Genomic DNA, 14817 nt, shown 5'->3' with positions numbered 1-14817 from the left:
CAAAATATGTCTTATGTTTTCCCCCAAAATCTTGTTGATACAAAATTGCACAGAATTTCTATTCTTCCAGCCTCAGTCTCTGGAAAGCAATCGTCAGCCCTGAGGATCCTAGCTTTCTCCTTCCTAACCCAGGGGCACTGAGGCTAATTGTAGTGCCCCAAATTCCCGCTCTGGCTGGGATAAGATAACCAAGCACAAATTAGGATTTTAACCTGATCTGTAAAGTGTAGGCCTGAGGGCTCTATCCTTGGCCTCCTCCTATTCCTCATCTATATACTCTCTCTTGGCATGTCATCCGCAGACATGGGGTAAACTTCCACAGGTTTGTGGATGACATGCAAATCTACTTCTCCTCCAGGTACAACTCCAAGTCCAACCGTACCTTACCCACTACGCAGTCGAAACACTCATCCATGTGTTTGTCACCTCCCGACTTGACTTTTCAAATGCCGTCTTTGCCGGGGCTCCACCAAACACAGGATCCAGCTGATTCCAAACTCTGCCTCCCTAATACTAACCCTCACTAAACTCCATACCACCATCACACCAGCTCTAGCCGAGCTCCACTGGCTCCCTATCGCCAAACGGATGAATTTCAAGATCCTCTCAATCGTCTTTAAATCCTTTCATGCCCTGGCACCTCTCTACCTCTCTGACCTGCTTACTCACCAACCTATTACCCACTGCCTCTGCTCGACTGGCTCCTGCCTTCCCGTGCCCTCCGTTCCACCATTGTTGGCCATGCTTTCAGCCACTACACCCCTAATCTCTGGAACAGTTTTCCTCTATCCCTCCACCTTGCCCCTTCCTTCCCCATCTTCAGATCATGCCTGAAGACCTTCCTCTTTGGCTGTGACTCCTTGGTGTCATGCTCCGACACTGTCAAGCACTCTGCAACGCTATCCCACATGCAGGGCGGTATATAATTGCAAGTTGTTGTTGTTGTTGTGTGGGTGAAGCTGCTACTCATGAAGCCATTGTGGAGCTGCTAGGTTAGAAGACTTGAAGCAGGTGTAACATTCAGAGGTGCTGACTTCATACAGTTAGGAATAGGACTGAGCATGCAGCTCTTTAAGACAAGATAGCGTCACTGGCATATGAGCTTCAGTTGTCTTTTACCGGGCTATACCTCAAACAACAATTCTCTATCAAAATATAATTCAAATGTAATGGAACTTAGGAGAAAATGTAATGCATATTTTGTTAAAATACATACCATTTTTTGAGGAACAAACATAGCCAGTTATTGTCTCTCCAGTAATTAAAACAGAAGTTGCTGGGAACACTCAGCAGGTCAGCCAGCATCTTTGGAGAGAAGAGAGTGAGTAAACGTTTCAGGTCAGGACTTTTTGACCTGAAATGCACGTTCCAATCTCTCCCCTTCTAAAAAATAACCCGCTCTACTGTTTTTTCTACCCAGGTGGATGACTTTGCACTTCCCTACATTATACTTCATCTGCCACCTACCTGCCCAATCACCTAACCTATCTATGTCGCGCTGCATTTTTTTAATGTCGTCCTCTGTGTTGACACTTCCTCCTAGTTTTGTGTCATCTGTGAATTTAGATATATTAACTGCGATGTCCTCATCTTGATCGTTGATGTAGATGGTAAATAGCTGAGGCCCAATGACTGATCCTTGTGGCACTCCACTAGTCACATCCCACCAATCTGAAATGGACCCGTTTATCCCTACTCTTTGTTTCCTACCCATTAACCATTCCCCAATCCACAGTAATATGCTCCCCCCCAATTCCATGGGCCCTTATCTTTTGGACTAACCTTTTATGCAGCACCTTATTGAACGCCTCTGGAAGTCCAAATAGACCACATCCACTGATTCACCCTTATCTACTTTACTGGAAATATCCTCAAAAAGCTCTTTGAGGTTTGTCAAACATGACTTCCCTTTTGTAAAGCCGTGTTGACTCGGCCTAATTATATTGTGCCCTAAATACCACACTACCACATCCTTAATCAACGATTCTAAAATTGTTCCTATCACTGATGTGAGACTAACTGACTATAGTTCCCCATCTTTTCCTTTCCACCTTTTTTAAATAGTGGTGTGACATTTGCGATCTTCCAATCCATGGGGACTGTTCCAGAATCCAAGGAATTTTGGAAGATCAGACACAAGGCCTCCACTATCTCATAAGCTCCTCTTTTAAAACCCTGGGATGCAGACCATCCGGACCAGGGGATTTGTCACTTTTTAGTGCTAACAGTTTCCCGAGCACCAATTCTCTACTAATGAAAATTTCCCTAAGTTGCTCCCTGTCCTCATCCCTTTGGTGCATCTCTATTGTTGGTAGACTGGTTGTGTCTTCTACGGTGAAGACAGATGCAAAGTACCCATTTAGGGCCTCTGCCGTGTCCTTATCCCCCATTACAACTTCTCCCGTCTCTGACTGAAGTGGACCTACATTTACCCTCACAGCCTATTCCTCTTAATATATTTGTAAAATTTGTAAAAGCTTTTACAATCAGACTTAGTGTTCCCAGCGAACTTACCCTCATACTCCTTTGAAATCACCCACTATTATCGCTTTACCTTTCCTACATGCTCCACTGATTTCTTGATGGATACCCTGTGTTATATTGTGATCGCTGTCTGGGGGTCTATAAACCACTCCCATTAATATTTTCTGCCCTTTATTATTTTTTATTTCCACCCATATTGTCTCGACCTCCTGGTCATCGGATTTCAGATCCTTCCTCTCCACTGCTTTTATTTCATCCCTAATTAACAGGGGTGTCCCGTCCCACCCCCCCCCCCACCTCGTTTCCCACAGTGCCTGTCTTTCCTGTAAACTGAGAACCCTGGAGTATTTAACTCCCACCCTCGATCTCCTTGTAACCATGTTTCAGTGATGGCCACTCGATCGTACCCATATATGTCTATCTGTGCTTTTAAATCATCAGTTTTATTCCGAATGCTTCGCGCATTCAGATATAACATTTGTAATTTCCTACAATTTCCTCTACTCTCTGATTCCTTATCTGTTTGCCAAAGCTTCTTACCCCTCGTTAACATATTCCTATTATCTGCCTGCTATTCTGCACTGTCATCTTTACTTTTTCTGATGCTAATTTATGGTTTCTCTTACCTATATATTCCTCCCCTTTACTAGTTTAAATTCGTATTTATTTCCCTGTTAATTTGTTTAGCTCGGACATTTGTCCCAGCACGATTTAAATGTAGCCCATTTCTCCAAAAGAGCTCTCTTTTCCGCCAATATTCGTGCCAATGGCCCATAAAAAGAAACCCCTGAGTTCCGCACCATTCTTTTAGCCAAGCGTTCAAGTCGTTAATTTATTTGTTCCTGTACCAATTGTCGTACGGTACAGGCAGTTATCCCGATATCACCACCTTCGATGATCTTGACTTCAATTTGGACCCCAGCTCTTCAAGTTCCCTTCTCAAGTCATCTTGGCCAACTCTATCGATGTCATTGGTACCTATGTGAAGTACCACCAACGGATCCTTGCCTTCATATTTTAAATTACCCTCTAGCCCTGCCGAGACATCCTTCACCCTGGCCCCAGGGAGGCAGCAAAGCCTTCGGGTCTTCTGGTTGGTGTTGCAGATGATTGTGTCTGTCTGTCTAATAGTCTCGTCCCCAATGACGACAACCATCCGCTCTTTTGCCCCAGTGTTAGAGGTAGTTTTTCCTACCCCCTCACCGGCTTCCTTGTCGATACAAGTTCCAAGGATCTCATATCTGTTGTTCAAGGTTAATGCCGGATTTACTACCACTCTTCCCGTTGTCCCCCCGACCTCCTGACTGTCCATTGACCTATTCTGACCATAACCAATGTTGACCATATATTCCCTCAGGGGAGTGACTGGCTCCAGGATGTCGCTATCCAGGAAGCACTCACTGTCTCTGATACTCCGCAGTGTCTGCACCTCGGACTCCAGCTCCGCCACTCTGACACTCTGAGCTGGAGCTGCCTCAGTTGCAGACATCTTCTGCAGATGTGGTCGCCCGGGGTCAGACTGCCCTCCGTCAGCTCCCACATGGCACACTCCTCACATAACACCTGCCTCGGCATTGTCACCTCTTCCAACTTGAGTTAGTCAGTTAGTTAACTTAAGTTAATTAAATTAAGTTAATTAGGTTAAGTGAATTAAGTTTTAATTTAATCAAGTTGATCCAATAAAGGTAAGTCGATCAAGTTAAGTTTGTGGTGTGTGATGTGTTGATAGTAGTTACTGTCAGTCTGTAGTTGGTGTTGATACTGACGTTGCTCTGACGTCACTTTTTAATTTTCTCACTGTTTTTATCCTCTGCTCCTGCTGCTCCCCTCGCCCCGCTCCTCGCCCCTCGCTCTACCCCTTGCCCTCGTCCTACTCCTCGCCCCTCACCCTACCCCTCGCCTCGCCCCTCGCCCTACCCTCGCCCTACCCCTCACCCTACCCCTCGCCCTGCCCCTCGCCCTACCCCTTGCCCCTCGCCCTACCCCTCGTCCCTCGCTTACCCCTTGCCTACCCCTCGCCCCACCCCTCATCCTGCCCCTCACCCCTCACCCTGCCCCTCGCCCCGCCCCTCACCCCTCACCCCGCCCCTCGCCCCACCCCTCGCCCCTTGCCCCCCCTCGCTCTCGTGCTGCTGACTGGCTAACTGTGCACAATTGGTTGCCACGTTTCGCCCACAAAATATACAGTCAATTCACTTTACAGTGTGAAGCGCTTTGAGACGTCTCAAAGACGTGATAAGGCGCTATGAAATGTAAGGATTATTATTATTATTTCCAGCATCTGAATTATTTTGCCTATTGTCTCCCCAGTCACCGGCTTCACTGTGTTTCCTTTAAACAGCATTACAAAGGCTCTGGGGGAAAGGTGACTTCAGTGAGGAGATTGCGGACATGGAGGCAGAGCAAGCGGTAATAAAGGGAGAAGGTGCTAGAACAGCCCGGGAGATGTTCAGAGACAGGTCAATTCGGTGGCAACTCATCACAAATGTCATGGTCACTGTTGCAATGCAGCTGTGTGGTATCAATGCTGTAAGTATCATTGTGTAAAGATCAGACAAGAACTCAGCCAGGACTGTCTGCAGTATCTGTACACCTCTGTATTTCACTAATTCTGTAGATCAGTCAAGCTCAGCATTGAATTGTTTTAGTCGGTCGGGTATCTGACACATGTGCAAACTTATCACCATGCTCAAGAGTATTTAAACCAACAACAACAAAATTACATGTGTATAGCGTCTTTCACGTTGGGAGGACATTCCAAGGTGCTGGACAGTCAGTGTTCCTGGGGTTGGGGTCGGGAAGGGTGGAGAGCAGGGGGGAAAGAGGGTGATCGAAGGCACGATCAAAGAGGAGGGTCTTGAGATGGATCTTGAAGGTGGCGAGGGAGGGGGCGAGGCAGAGGGACTGTGGGATAGAGTTCCAGTGGATGGGGGCAGAGTGGCAGAAGGCCCGCCCGCCATTGGTGGGGCAAGCGAGACGGGGGACATGAAGCAGGACAGAGCCCGCTGAGCGGAGGGAGCGGGCAGGATTGTTGGGGGTTAGAAGGTCACAGAGGTAGGGAGCGCAAGGCCATGGAGGGCTTTGAAGGTGAGGACCAGGATCTTGAACTGTATCCTCTGTGTGATGGGAAGCCGGTGGAGTCGGGCGAGGATGGGGGTGATAGGGTCACAGAGCCTGGTGCAGGGGAGCGGGCTGCAGTGTTCTGGATGATCTGCAGCCTGTGTAGGGAGGAGTTGGGGAGGCCGACAAGCAATGAGTTTGCATAGTCAAGCCTGGATGTAATGAATGCGTGTATGAGGATTTCGGCGGCCTGCGGTGTGAGATAGTGAGACTGAGAGTTACACATAGGTAGACCATCTACCTACACATAGGAAATGGCCCTATTTCAGGAATGGAATGTGCAATTTGTCTCTCCAGAGATGGACCTTGCTTACTTAATTCCAGGTTCAGGTTGGCAAGAGTTAACACCTGGGGACCTCAGATTGTGGATTGAAGTATTGCTGGAGTTTAACCAGCTAAAGCCATATAGTTTGTCATTGACAGCAGTATCTTGCTGCTTGTTCAGCTAGGACAACCCATAGGTTTTCAGCTTATAGGAGCTGAGGAGGAAAAATGTCTGCTCCCAGTGACTGGACTGCCCCTCAAAGTCCTGCGCATGAGCCAGCTAGCTTTTTTATCATCAGCAGTGCTCTAAAATACTGCAGATTCTCTAGGCTCCGGAAAGAGTCTACCAAGACTCTCACAAGAGGGTTGATCGATTCCAACATTCTGTTGCCAAGCATGACACTTTAGAGCTAGTTCAGACCCCTCTTACCAACTCTAGCCCCCCTCCCCTGGAGGACAGTCACTAGTTGCTCATTCAGCTTTGAAAGTTACAGGAATATAAAACAGATCATTTACAAATTCCCTTTCTCCTGCATTCGGGCCAATTTTGATGGAAAATGTATCCCATTGCAAATACTTTGACAGAGGCAGGGACTGAAGTTTTCAGTTTGGATTCAAATCAGATTTAAATAGGAATAATTAATTATATTCATTATATAATTATTACTCATTTTCAAATCCCTTCATGCCCTGGAACCTCCCTACCTCACTGCTCGACTGGCTCCGGCCTCCTTCATTTCCCTCATGCCCTCCATTCCACCATTGATGGCCACGCTTTCAGCCACTCCTCCCCAAACTCTGGAACGCTCTTCCTCTAGCCCTCCACCTGGTCCCTTCCTTCCAATCACGCCTGAAGACCTTCCTCTTCAACCGTGCCTACAGTCACCTCCTCCTCTCCTCAGGTCGGCATTGTGCTCCGCCACTGTCAAGCGCTCTGGGACGCTGCCCTGCGTGAGGGGTGCTATGTAAATGTAAATTGTTGTTGATAGCATTGAAGACAACTTGGCCTGAATTTGAATGTTACTAATCTAATGCAGTTGAAAGTGCTTTTTTATAGAAATGCTCTTGATGCTTAAAACAAGGATTAACCTATCCAGCAAAGATATTTTCCCAAATAATGAAATGCTCACAGTTTCTATCATGTGTAACTTCACTTCACATTTGAAATCAATCTCATGTTTGTCTGTCTACATAAATATCTTGGTGCAGTAAGATTGGTAAGTAGAGAGAAAGAGTAAAGATTACAGTGAATGTGAACTATTTCTATTCTATTGAAATAAGATAAGATTTCTGTTCCATTTTATCCCAGTCAATTCACTTTACAGTATATTCTGTGAAGCGCTTTGAGACGTCCAGAAGATGTGGAAAGCGCTATATCAAATGCAAGGATTATTATTATTATTTATTTTTTGTCAGATTTATTTCTATGCCTCTGAGGTTTTCCAAGAAGCGGGAATTCCATCATATTCAATCCCATATGTGGTACTTGGAGCAGGTGGAACACTCCTTTTCACCTCACTCACATGTGTAAGTACATGGAAGCAACCTGGAGGCCTATGGCGTAGCAACAACAACAAAATTACGTGTATAGCGCCTGTCACATTGGGAGTGCTTCCCAAGGCACTGGACCATCAGTGTTTTGGACCCAAGCTGGGAGTCGGAATCAGGGAGGGTGGAGGGCAGGGGGGAAAGGAGGGTGACCGAAGGCACGGTCGAAGCGGAGGGTTTTGAGATGGGTCTTGAAGGAGGCAAGGGAAGGGGCGAGGTAGAGGGACTGCGGGATAGAGTTCCAGAGGGTGGGGCAGAGTGACTGAAGGCCCACCTGACAACGCAAAATCTGCAGGTATGTAGGTATGCTTGATTAATGAGAAAATCGCTTGTGTTTTTAACTGAACAGGGATTCTTTATAGAACGAGATGGCAGGAAAGCATTACTTTGGAAAGGATACGGAATGATGACCGTGTGGGCAACCCTCTTGTGTGTCACTCTCCCTCTGCAGGTAAAGAACACTTTCCATTTTTAATTTGCTTTATTATACCAAACAACCAAAGCTGATTAATGTCAAGTGAAGTAGACAATTTGCAGACATTTGCAAGTAAGACTCTGCAAGCAGCCATGGTTTGCACTAAATATGGTACACACTACACAGGGAAGGCAATCCAAACAATTCCAATTTTCATTAATAGAGCCCCTTTCACATTAAAGCACTTAACACTGCTGGCTGGGCACCTGAGCTCGGGGTGGAACCTGAAGGAGTGGGGAGGGGAAATATGACTGAAAGTGCAATCAAAGAGATGCATTTTGAGATGGGCCTTGAATAGGGTGAGAGAGAGGGAGCAGGTCAGAAGGACACCAGGATAGAGGTCCAGAGAAAGGGGCTAAAATGATAGGCAGAGCCAGGGCAGTGATCACTGAGTGAAGGGAGTGGCAGGTCACAGAGGGAGGGTGAGGTCCGATATGTCATGGAATAAAGGTGAGAATGAAGATTTTGAACTTGATTTGCTGGGGGATGGGGAGCAGGTTGAGCTGACAGAACCTGGTGAGGGAGAGGGCAATGGGCTAAGAGTTCAAAATCTGATTAATAGATTGAAGTGAACAATTTATTATTGGTTTTTTTCCCTCAAAAAAATAATAATAAATTGGTCACTTCAAACCACGACTGTTTGTGGGACATTTCTGTGCACAATTGGCTGCAGTGTTTCGCCCACAAATATACAGTCAATTCACTTTACACTATATTCTGTGAAGCGCTTTGAGACGTCTCGAAGATGTAACAAGGTGCTGTGTCAAATGCAAAGATTATTATTATTATATAGAATAACAGATATTTGGTAGGTTACAAGCTGGAATCTAATTGTAGGTTAGGATGGTTTATATATAAATAATGCGGCACTGGGAGTGAATTATACACAACATTTTAATTGGAATTTTTGAAAAAGAAAAGCTCAGGTGTCTTACATTATAAAAGGTTTCTAATTAAAAATACACAGCCTGTTATTCCCTGTTCAGTTTTAATATTCACGGGATGTGTGTGTGGGGGGGGGGGGGGGGGGGGGGGGGGGAGTTGTGTGTGTGTGTGGGGGGAGTTTTGTGTGTGGGGGGGAGTTGTGTGTGTGTGGGGGAGTTGTGTGTGTGGGGGGGAGTTGTGTGTGTGTGGGGGGGTGGGGAGTTGTGTGTGTGTGTGGGGGGGGGGGGGGGGAGTTGTGTGTGTGTGTGGGGGGGGGAGTTGTGTGTGTGTGTGTGTGTGGGGGGGGGAGGTGGGAGTTGTGTGTGTGTGTGTGTGTGTGGGGGGAGTTGTGTGTGTGTGGGGGGAGTTGTGTGTGTGTGTGTGCGGGTGGGGTGGGGGGGGAGTTGTGTGTGTGTGCGGGTGGGGTGGGGGGAGTTGTGTGTGTGTGGGGTGGGGTGGGGGGGGAGTTGTGTGTGTGTGTGTGTGTGTGTGTGTGTGTGCGGGTGGGGTGGGGGGGGAGTTGTGTGTGTGTGTGTGTGTGTGTGTGTGGGGGAGTTGTGTGTGTGTGTGTGGGGTGGGGGTGGGGGGGGAGTTGTGTGTGTGCGGGTGGGGTGGGGGGGGAGTTGTGTGTGTGTGTGTGTGGGGGGGGGGAGTTGTGTGTGTGTGTGCGGGTGGGGTGGGGGGGAGTTGTGTGTGTGTGTGTGTGTGTGTGTGCGGGTGGGGTGGGGGGGGAGTTGTGTGTGTGTGTGTGTGTGTGTGTGTGTGTGGGGGGGGGGGTGGGTTAGCTGGCTATGTTGGCGTGTTGATGACACCCTGACGGTATTGGCGTGTCTCGGTGCCTGTACCTCAGGCTTGTACTTGTGTTGGCTGATTGTGAATTTGCCCTCACTCAGGCTCGCTTTACCTGGATGCCGTACTGCAGCATATTCCTCATCTTTGCTTATATCTTCAGCTATGGAATGGGCCCTGGTGTGTTGGATTACAGTAATTCATTGTTATGTGATTCGTATCTTTGCTTTCGGTTTTGTGTTATTTTCCCATTCTCCAAAATCTTTTAACCCAAATAATAGGAAAATAGGAAATGGACAGAATTGGAAAAGATATGGAGACATCTGTCACGTCCTAATGTGAAACAAATTTCATACATTATTTAATTTTCAATCCCCTTGACTGAATTAGTTGCTATATAGCTATCCAATTCTCTGTTAAATTTGCTTACACAATCTGCCCCCACCTTCCTGCCATCATCCATTCCATCTTTTCCCTAAATCCAACATTCCATTGCCAGACGTATCACCTTGGAGCCAGTTCAGTTCTAAGGAGACTCCTCCGTCCCAAGGATGATAGTCCCTACATATTCCAGGGTTGAATCCAATGTCTCTTCACTTGTTACCAGATACTCCAGGGTTAACCTATAGTGCAGACTGGAACCAAACAGGTCATGTCATGACTTTGGGCTGTGTAACACTTACAACACTGGTGTTGGGAAAGGTTGGTCAACCAAACTAAAGAAAACTTTAAAATACTGAGCATTTGACTGCTTCTGGAATTGGAATTACCTGAAGCACAAAGGACATCTTTCTCTTAACAGCTATTTGTTAAGTGACTGACATTCATACACACAGCAGATTACCATATTATGTTAACTATCTGGCAAAACAGATATCTGATTCCATCAATAGAGTCTAAATCTGTTACTTTAATTCTATTGATTGCAATTATTAAATCTATCTGGGAAGTCTGGAGTAAAATAAATAATGTCTTATTCTTTTTCTAGCTGGTGTTACTGCCATTATACCGTTTGAAATCTTCACTCAGTCCTGTCGTCCAGTTGCATACGCGATAAATGGCACTTTCCACTGGCTGGGCCTCTTTGTCATGGGAATGGTTTTCCCATTCATTGTCGTAAGTAAATTTGTAAATTATAGAAACATCATAAAGAAGTAACATGGTCAGTCAGAAACGTGGGTTTGTGTGAATTGCTTTCAATATCTGGGAAACAGGGCAATTGGATGAGCTTAGTGCACTGTGGAAAGGAGTCAAAGAAAATTGGAGGGATATGGGGTATGAATAATAAGCGGAATATAAAATTGATAAGTGGAAATGATTAGGACACTGTATTTACCTCAAAGATAGGGTTGGTATCCTGAAAGGATTAGAAATGGGCTTGACCTGGCTCAGTTGGTCGCACTCTTGCCTCTGAGTGAGAAGGTTCTCGCCCCATTTTGCGACATTGAGCTTATAGACTAGGGGACTGATACAGCGATGCTGGAGAAGTGTTGTGATAATAATAAGAACATTTCTTGCATTTTATATAGTGCCTTATCATGTCTTTGAGATGTCTCAAAGCGCTTCACAGGATATACTGCAGAGTGATTTGACTGTGTATTTTGTGGGCGAAACACAGCAGCCAATTGCGCACAGCAGTGTCCCACAAACTGTCGTGGTTTGAAGTGATCAATTTATTATTTTTTTTGAAGGAATTATTATTACCTCTAGAAAAGCGGCCTGCCAATCAACTAACTTCCGGGTTCCTAGTTACTGCTGGTAAACAGAGGCGTGTGGAGTAAGGAATCTTGCCTAACATTTTGCCCTAGTGGGTATCGAACCCAGTTCTCTGCTTGCGAGTCGAGTGCTCTAACCACTGTGTCGAGTCCTGTACAATATCCACACAGTGGAGTCCCCCACTCCAATATACAATTGGAGATGGATAAGTCTTTAAACTGAGATTCTGTCTGCCTGACCAAGTGGGTGTTAAAGATGTCCTGGCACTATTTGGAAGGAGTTTCTCCTGATGCTTTGGCCAACAATCCCCCAGACAAAAAAAGTGGTCCATCACTTCATGGCTGTAACTGGGACATTGCTGTTTACAAATTGACTACTATGTTTATCTACAAATACAGTCACTATACCTCACAGAAACATTCTGTGAGGTGCTTTGAGATGTAATGATGTGATAGAACGCTAAATCAAATGTAACTTTTGTAACCTGTCTTTGAACACTACACATTATTTCTTTAACTTCTGGGACATTTACCCATTGAAAGGTTAAAGGTACTACATAAACGTAAAAATGTATAGTATTGTATTGTAATTTGTATAAAACCTTGGTGAGACCATATTTGGAGTACTGTGTCCAATTCGGGTCACCAGGCTTATAAGAAGGATGTAGCAGCAGCAATGGAAAGCTTACTAAAATGATTACAGGGCTGGCAGGTTACTGCTATTAGTATAGAATTGATAAGTTAGCCTTTTTTACACATTTCGGAGTGTCTTATAGAGGTGTTTAAAATTAAATAGAAATTCAATATGTTGCATAAATAGGCTGCTCCCATTAGTTCAGGACAGTGTAACAAGTATAAGACAGTGACTAGGGGAATCTGAAAGAGAATTGAGGAGGTAACACTTCACGCATAGGGTGGTGAGATTGTGGAGCTCGCTGCCTGAAGCAGTAGTTGAATCACATAGTATAGATGCATTTAACAGGAAGTTAGACCTTCACATGAGGGAAAAGGGAATTGGGGGAAGTAAGGAAGGTGAAGATTCGTGGAGAATAAACATTGTTGTGTTTAGTTCGGCCAAGTGCCCTATTTCTGAGCTGTACATTCTTTGTAAATCTTTGTAACTTGGCTAATAATATACTCTCTGTCTCATAGGAGGGACTGGGCCCATTCTGTTTCCTGATATTCCTGGGAGACTGCCTTGTCATCGCGGTGTATGTGTTCATTATCCTGCCAGAAACCAAAGGGAAATCAATCCTTGAAATAACTGCAGAATTTCAGAAACTAAACCAAAGGAGAGCAGGACCTGTCACTTTGCTTGATGGTGTTAAATTCAAACAAAACAATCCTGAAATTTTCATTATAGCCACCAAACTGTGATGTGGAATTCTGCAGGAAAATGCCCAAAGAATGAGGCCTCACGACAGCACCCATCCCATTCCCGGGCAGTTCATCTTCCAACAATCAGACGGATCTTTTCTCACACTGCAACTTGATCATGTGACCAGAGTCTGGGCACTCGCCAGACATACAAGATTACAAACGAGGTTAGAATGAAGAAGTCCCTTTGGCTCAATTGATCATATCCTTCCAGAATAATGCTGGCATCCCATTATAGCATTAAGCTGTTCCTTAAATTACTCAAATGAACTGGCCTCAATCACCTTTCTTGGTAATAATCTGTTCCAAATCATTAATTACACTGCAGTTAAAGAATTATTTCCTGTCATCCTGAAATTGCCCTTTGCAACCATGAACCAATACCTTCTTATATTGCCGCCTTGCCGTATCTGAAAGTAGTCTGACCATTGATTTGCTATCATTATATGACCCAGATCTAGGCTGGTTCTTTCACTGTGAGGCATTCTGATTATTGTCATGGTCAATGCTCAATGAGCGATTATATGCCTGGATTAGCAATCATCAACGAAGACACTCTTTAGCAGGTCATTTTTAACATAGACAGTGGCCCACCAGGTCTGAGGAATTCCCCAGGAGTAGTTTCAAAATTCCCCGCCAGTAAATTGCTTTTGCATAATAATAATAATAATAATAATAATTATAATCAAGGTAACGGCGATTTAAATAGTAGTCGTCAAGTGGTCACTATTTAGATGGTGGTGGTGTCGAATCTGTAGCGAGTCCTCTCGTGATTAGTCACTTTGACGAGCGCTGTGGACAGGGTGGACTCAGACTGGAGGGGCTCGAGTAGGGAGTGGACGGAGAGGTGTGAGCAAAGTTGATTTGCAACAACACATTCCAGAACTTTAGCAAGGAAAGGCAAGTTGGAAATGGGCTGGTAGTTAGCAAGCTTCGAGGGATCGAGGGTAGGTTTGTTGGGGAGGGAAGTGATGACAGCAGTTTTGAGGGGGAGTGCGACGGAACCTGTGGAGATCATAGAATCATAGAATAGTACAGCACAAAAAGAGGCCATTCGATCCATCGAGTTTGTGCTGGCTCTTTGAATAGAGCAATGGACTGGTTGACAACACTCGTCAAAGTGACTAATCATGAGAGGACTCGCTACAGATTCAACACCATCACCATCTAAATAGTGACCACTTGGCGACTGCCAATGAAATCGCCATTACCTTGATTATTATTATTATTATGCAAAGATGCAAAGATGGACTGGTTGACTGTCAGCCAGCAGGGGGCAGAGGAAGTGTACCCCATGTCTGCGGATGACATCCCGAGGGAACATGTAGATCAGAAAGAGGAGGGGGCCAAGGATAGATCCTTGGGGTACCCCACAGGTGACCGGGTGAGAGCGGGAGGAGAAGCCGTTTGTGCAGATGTACTGCTGGCGGTTTGTGAAGTAGGACTCGAACCAGGTGAGTGAGGTCCCACTGAGGTGGATGACGGAGGAAAGGCGGTGGAGGAGGATGGTCGGATCGACTGTGTCGAACGCGGCGGAGAGGTCCAGGAGGACAAGGAGGCAGAGGGAGCCCTGGTCACAGATAGAGAGGATGTCGATTGTGACTTTCACAAGAGCAGTCTCTGTACTGTGGGCGGAAACCGGACTGGAGGGGTTCGAAGAGGGAGTGGGAGGAGAAGTGTGCGCGGAGTTGGTTGGCAACAACGCGTTCTAGAACTTTTGCGAGGAAGGGCAGGTTAGAAATGGGGCGATAGTGGCTGGGGTTTGAGGGATCCGGGGGGGGGGGTTTGAGGAGAGGGGTGATGACAGCCGTTTTGAGGGGGGCAGGGACTGATCCAGAGGAAAGGGACTGGTTGATGACATCAGCCAGTAGTGGGCAGAGGAGGGGGAGCTGGGTGACCAGCAAGTTGGTGGGGAGGGGGTGGAGCAGCAGATGGTGGGTTTGATGGAGGTGATGGTGGGTGAGAGGAAGGAGGGAGAGATGGGGAGGAAGGAATGTAGGATGGGGGTGGTGCTAGGAGCAGATGATGGGGAAGGTGAGGGGGACAGAGATGGGGTGGTGGTGGGTGACAAGAGGCAGGTGGATGAGGCTGCCTGGTGGATGTTATGTATTTTAGATGAAA

At 46.1% G+C, this 14817-nt stretch overlaps 1 protein-coding gene across 1 annotated transcript in view; it reads left to right on the top strand.

The window, feature by feature from the left end:
• Window positions 1-13684, top strand: part of LOC103190031 (solute carrier family 2, facilitated glucose transporter member 11) — a 30949-nt gene extending 17265 nt beyond the window's left edge. Inside the window, exons 7-12 of the mRNA XM_007910636.2 lie at window positions 4826-5013; window positions 7285-7395; window positions 7766-7867; window positions 9709-9784; window positions 10593-10720; window positions 12472-13684. Coding sequence (XP_007908827.1) covers window positions 4826-5013; window positions 7285-7395; window positions 7766-7867; window positions 9709-9784; window positions 10593-10720; window positions 12472-12696 — 830 coding nt within the window. The 3' untranslated portion in view covers window positions 12697-13684. The remainder of the gene's footprint in view (window positions 1-4825; window positions 5014-7284; window positions 7396-7765; window positions 7868-9708; window positions 9785-10592; window positions 10721-12471) is intronic.
• Window positions 13685-14817: the final 1133 nt, after the last annotated feature.

This window comes from Callorhinchus milii, unplaced genomic scaffold (assembly GCF_018977255.1).
Source record: "Callorhinchus milii isolate IMCB2004 unplaced genomic scaffold, IMCB_Cmil_1.0 Scaffold8, whole genome shotgun sequence".
In the NCBI taxonomy this organism is placed as follows: Eukaryota; Metazoa; Chordata; class Chondrichthyes; order Chimaeriformes; family Callorhinchidae; genus Callorhinchus; species Callorhinchus milii.
The sequence above is the reverse complement of the archived record's forward strand: the minus strand, read 5'-3'. Positions and strand labels throughout refer to the sequence as shown.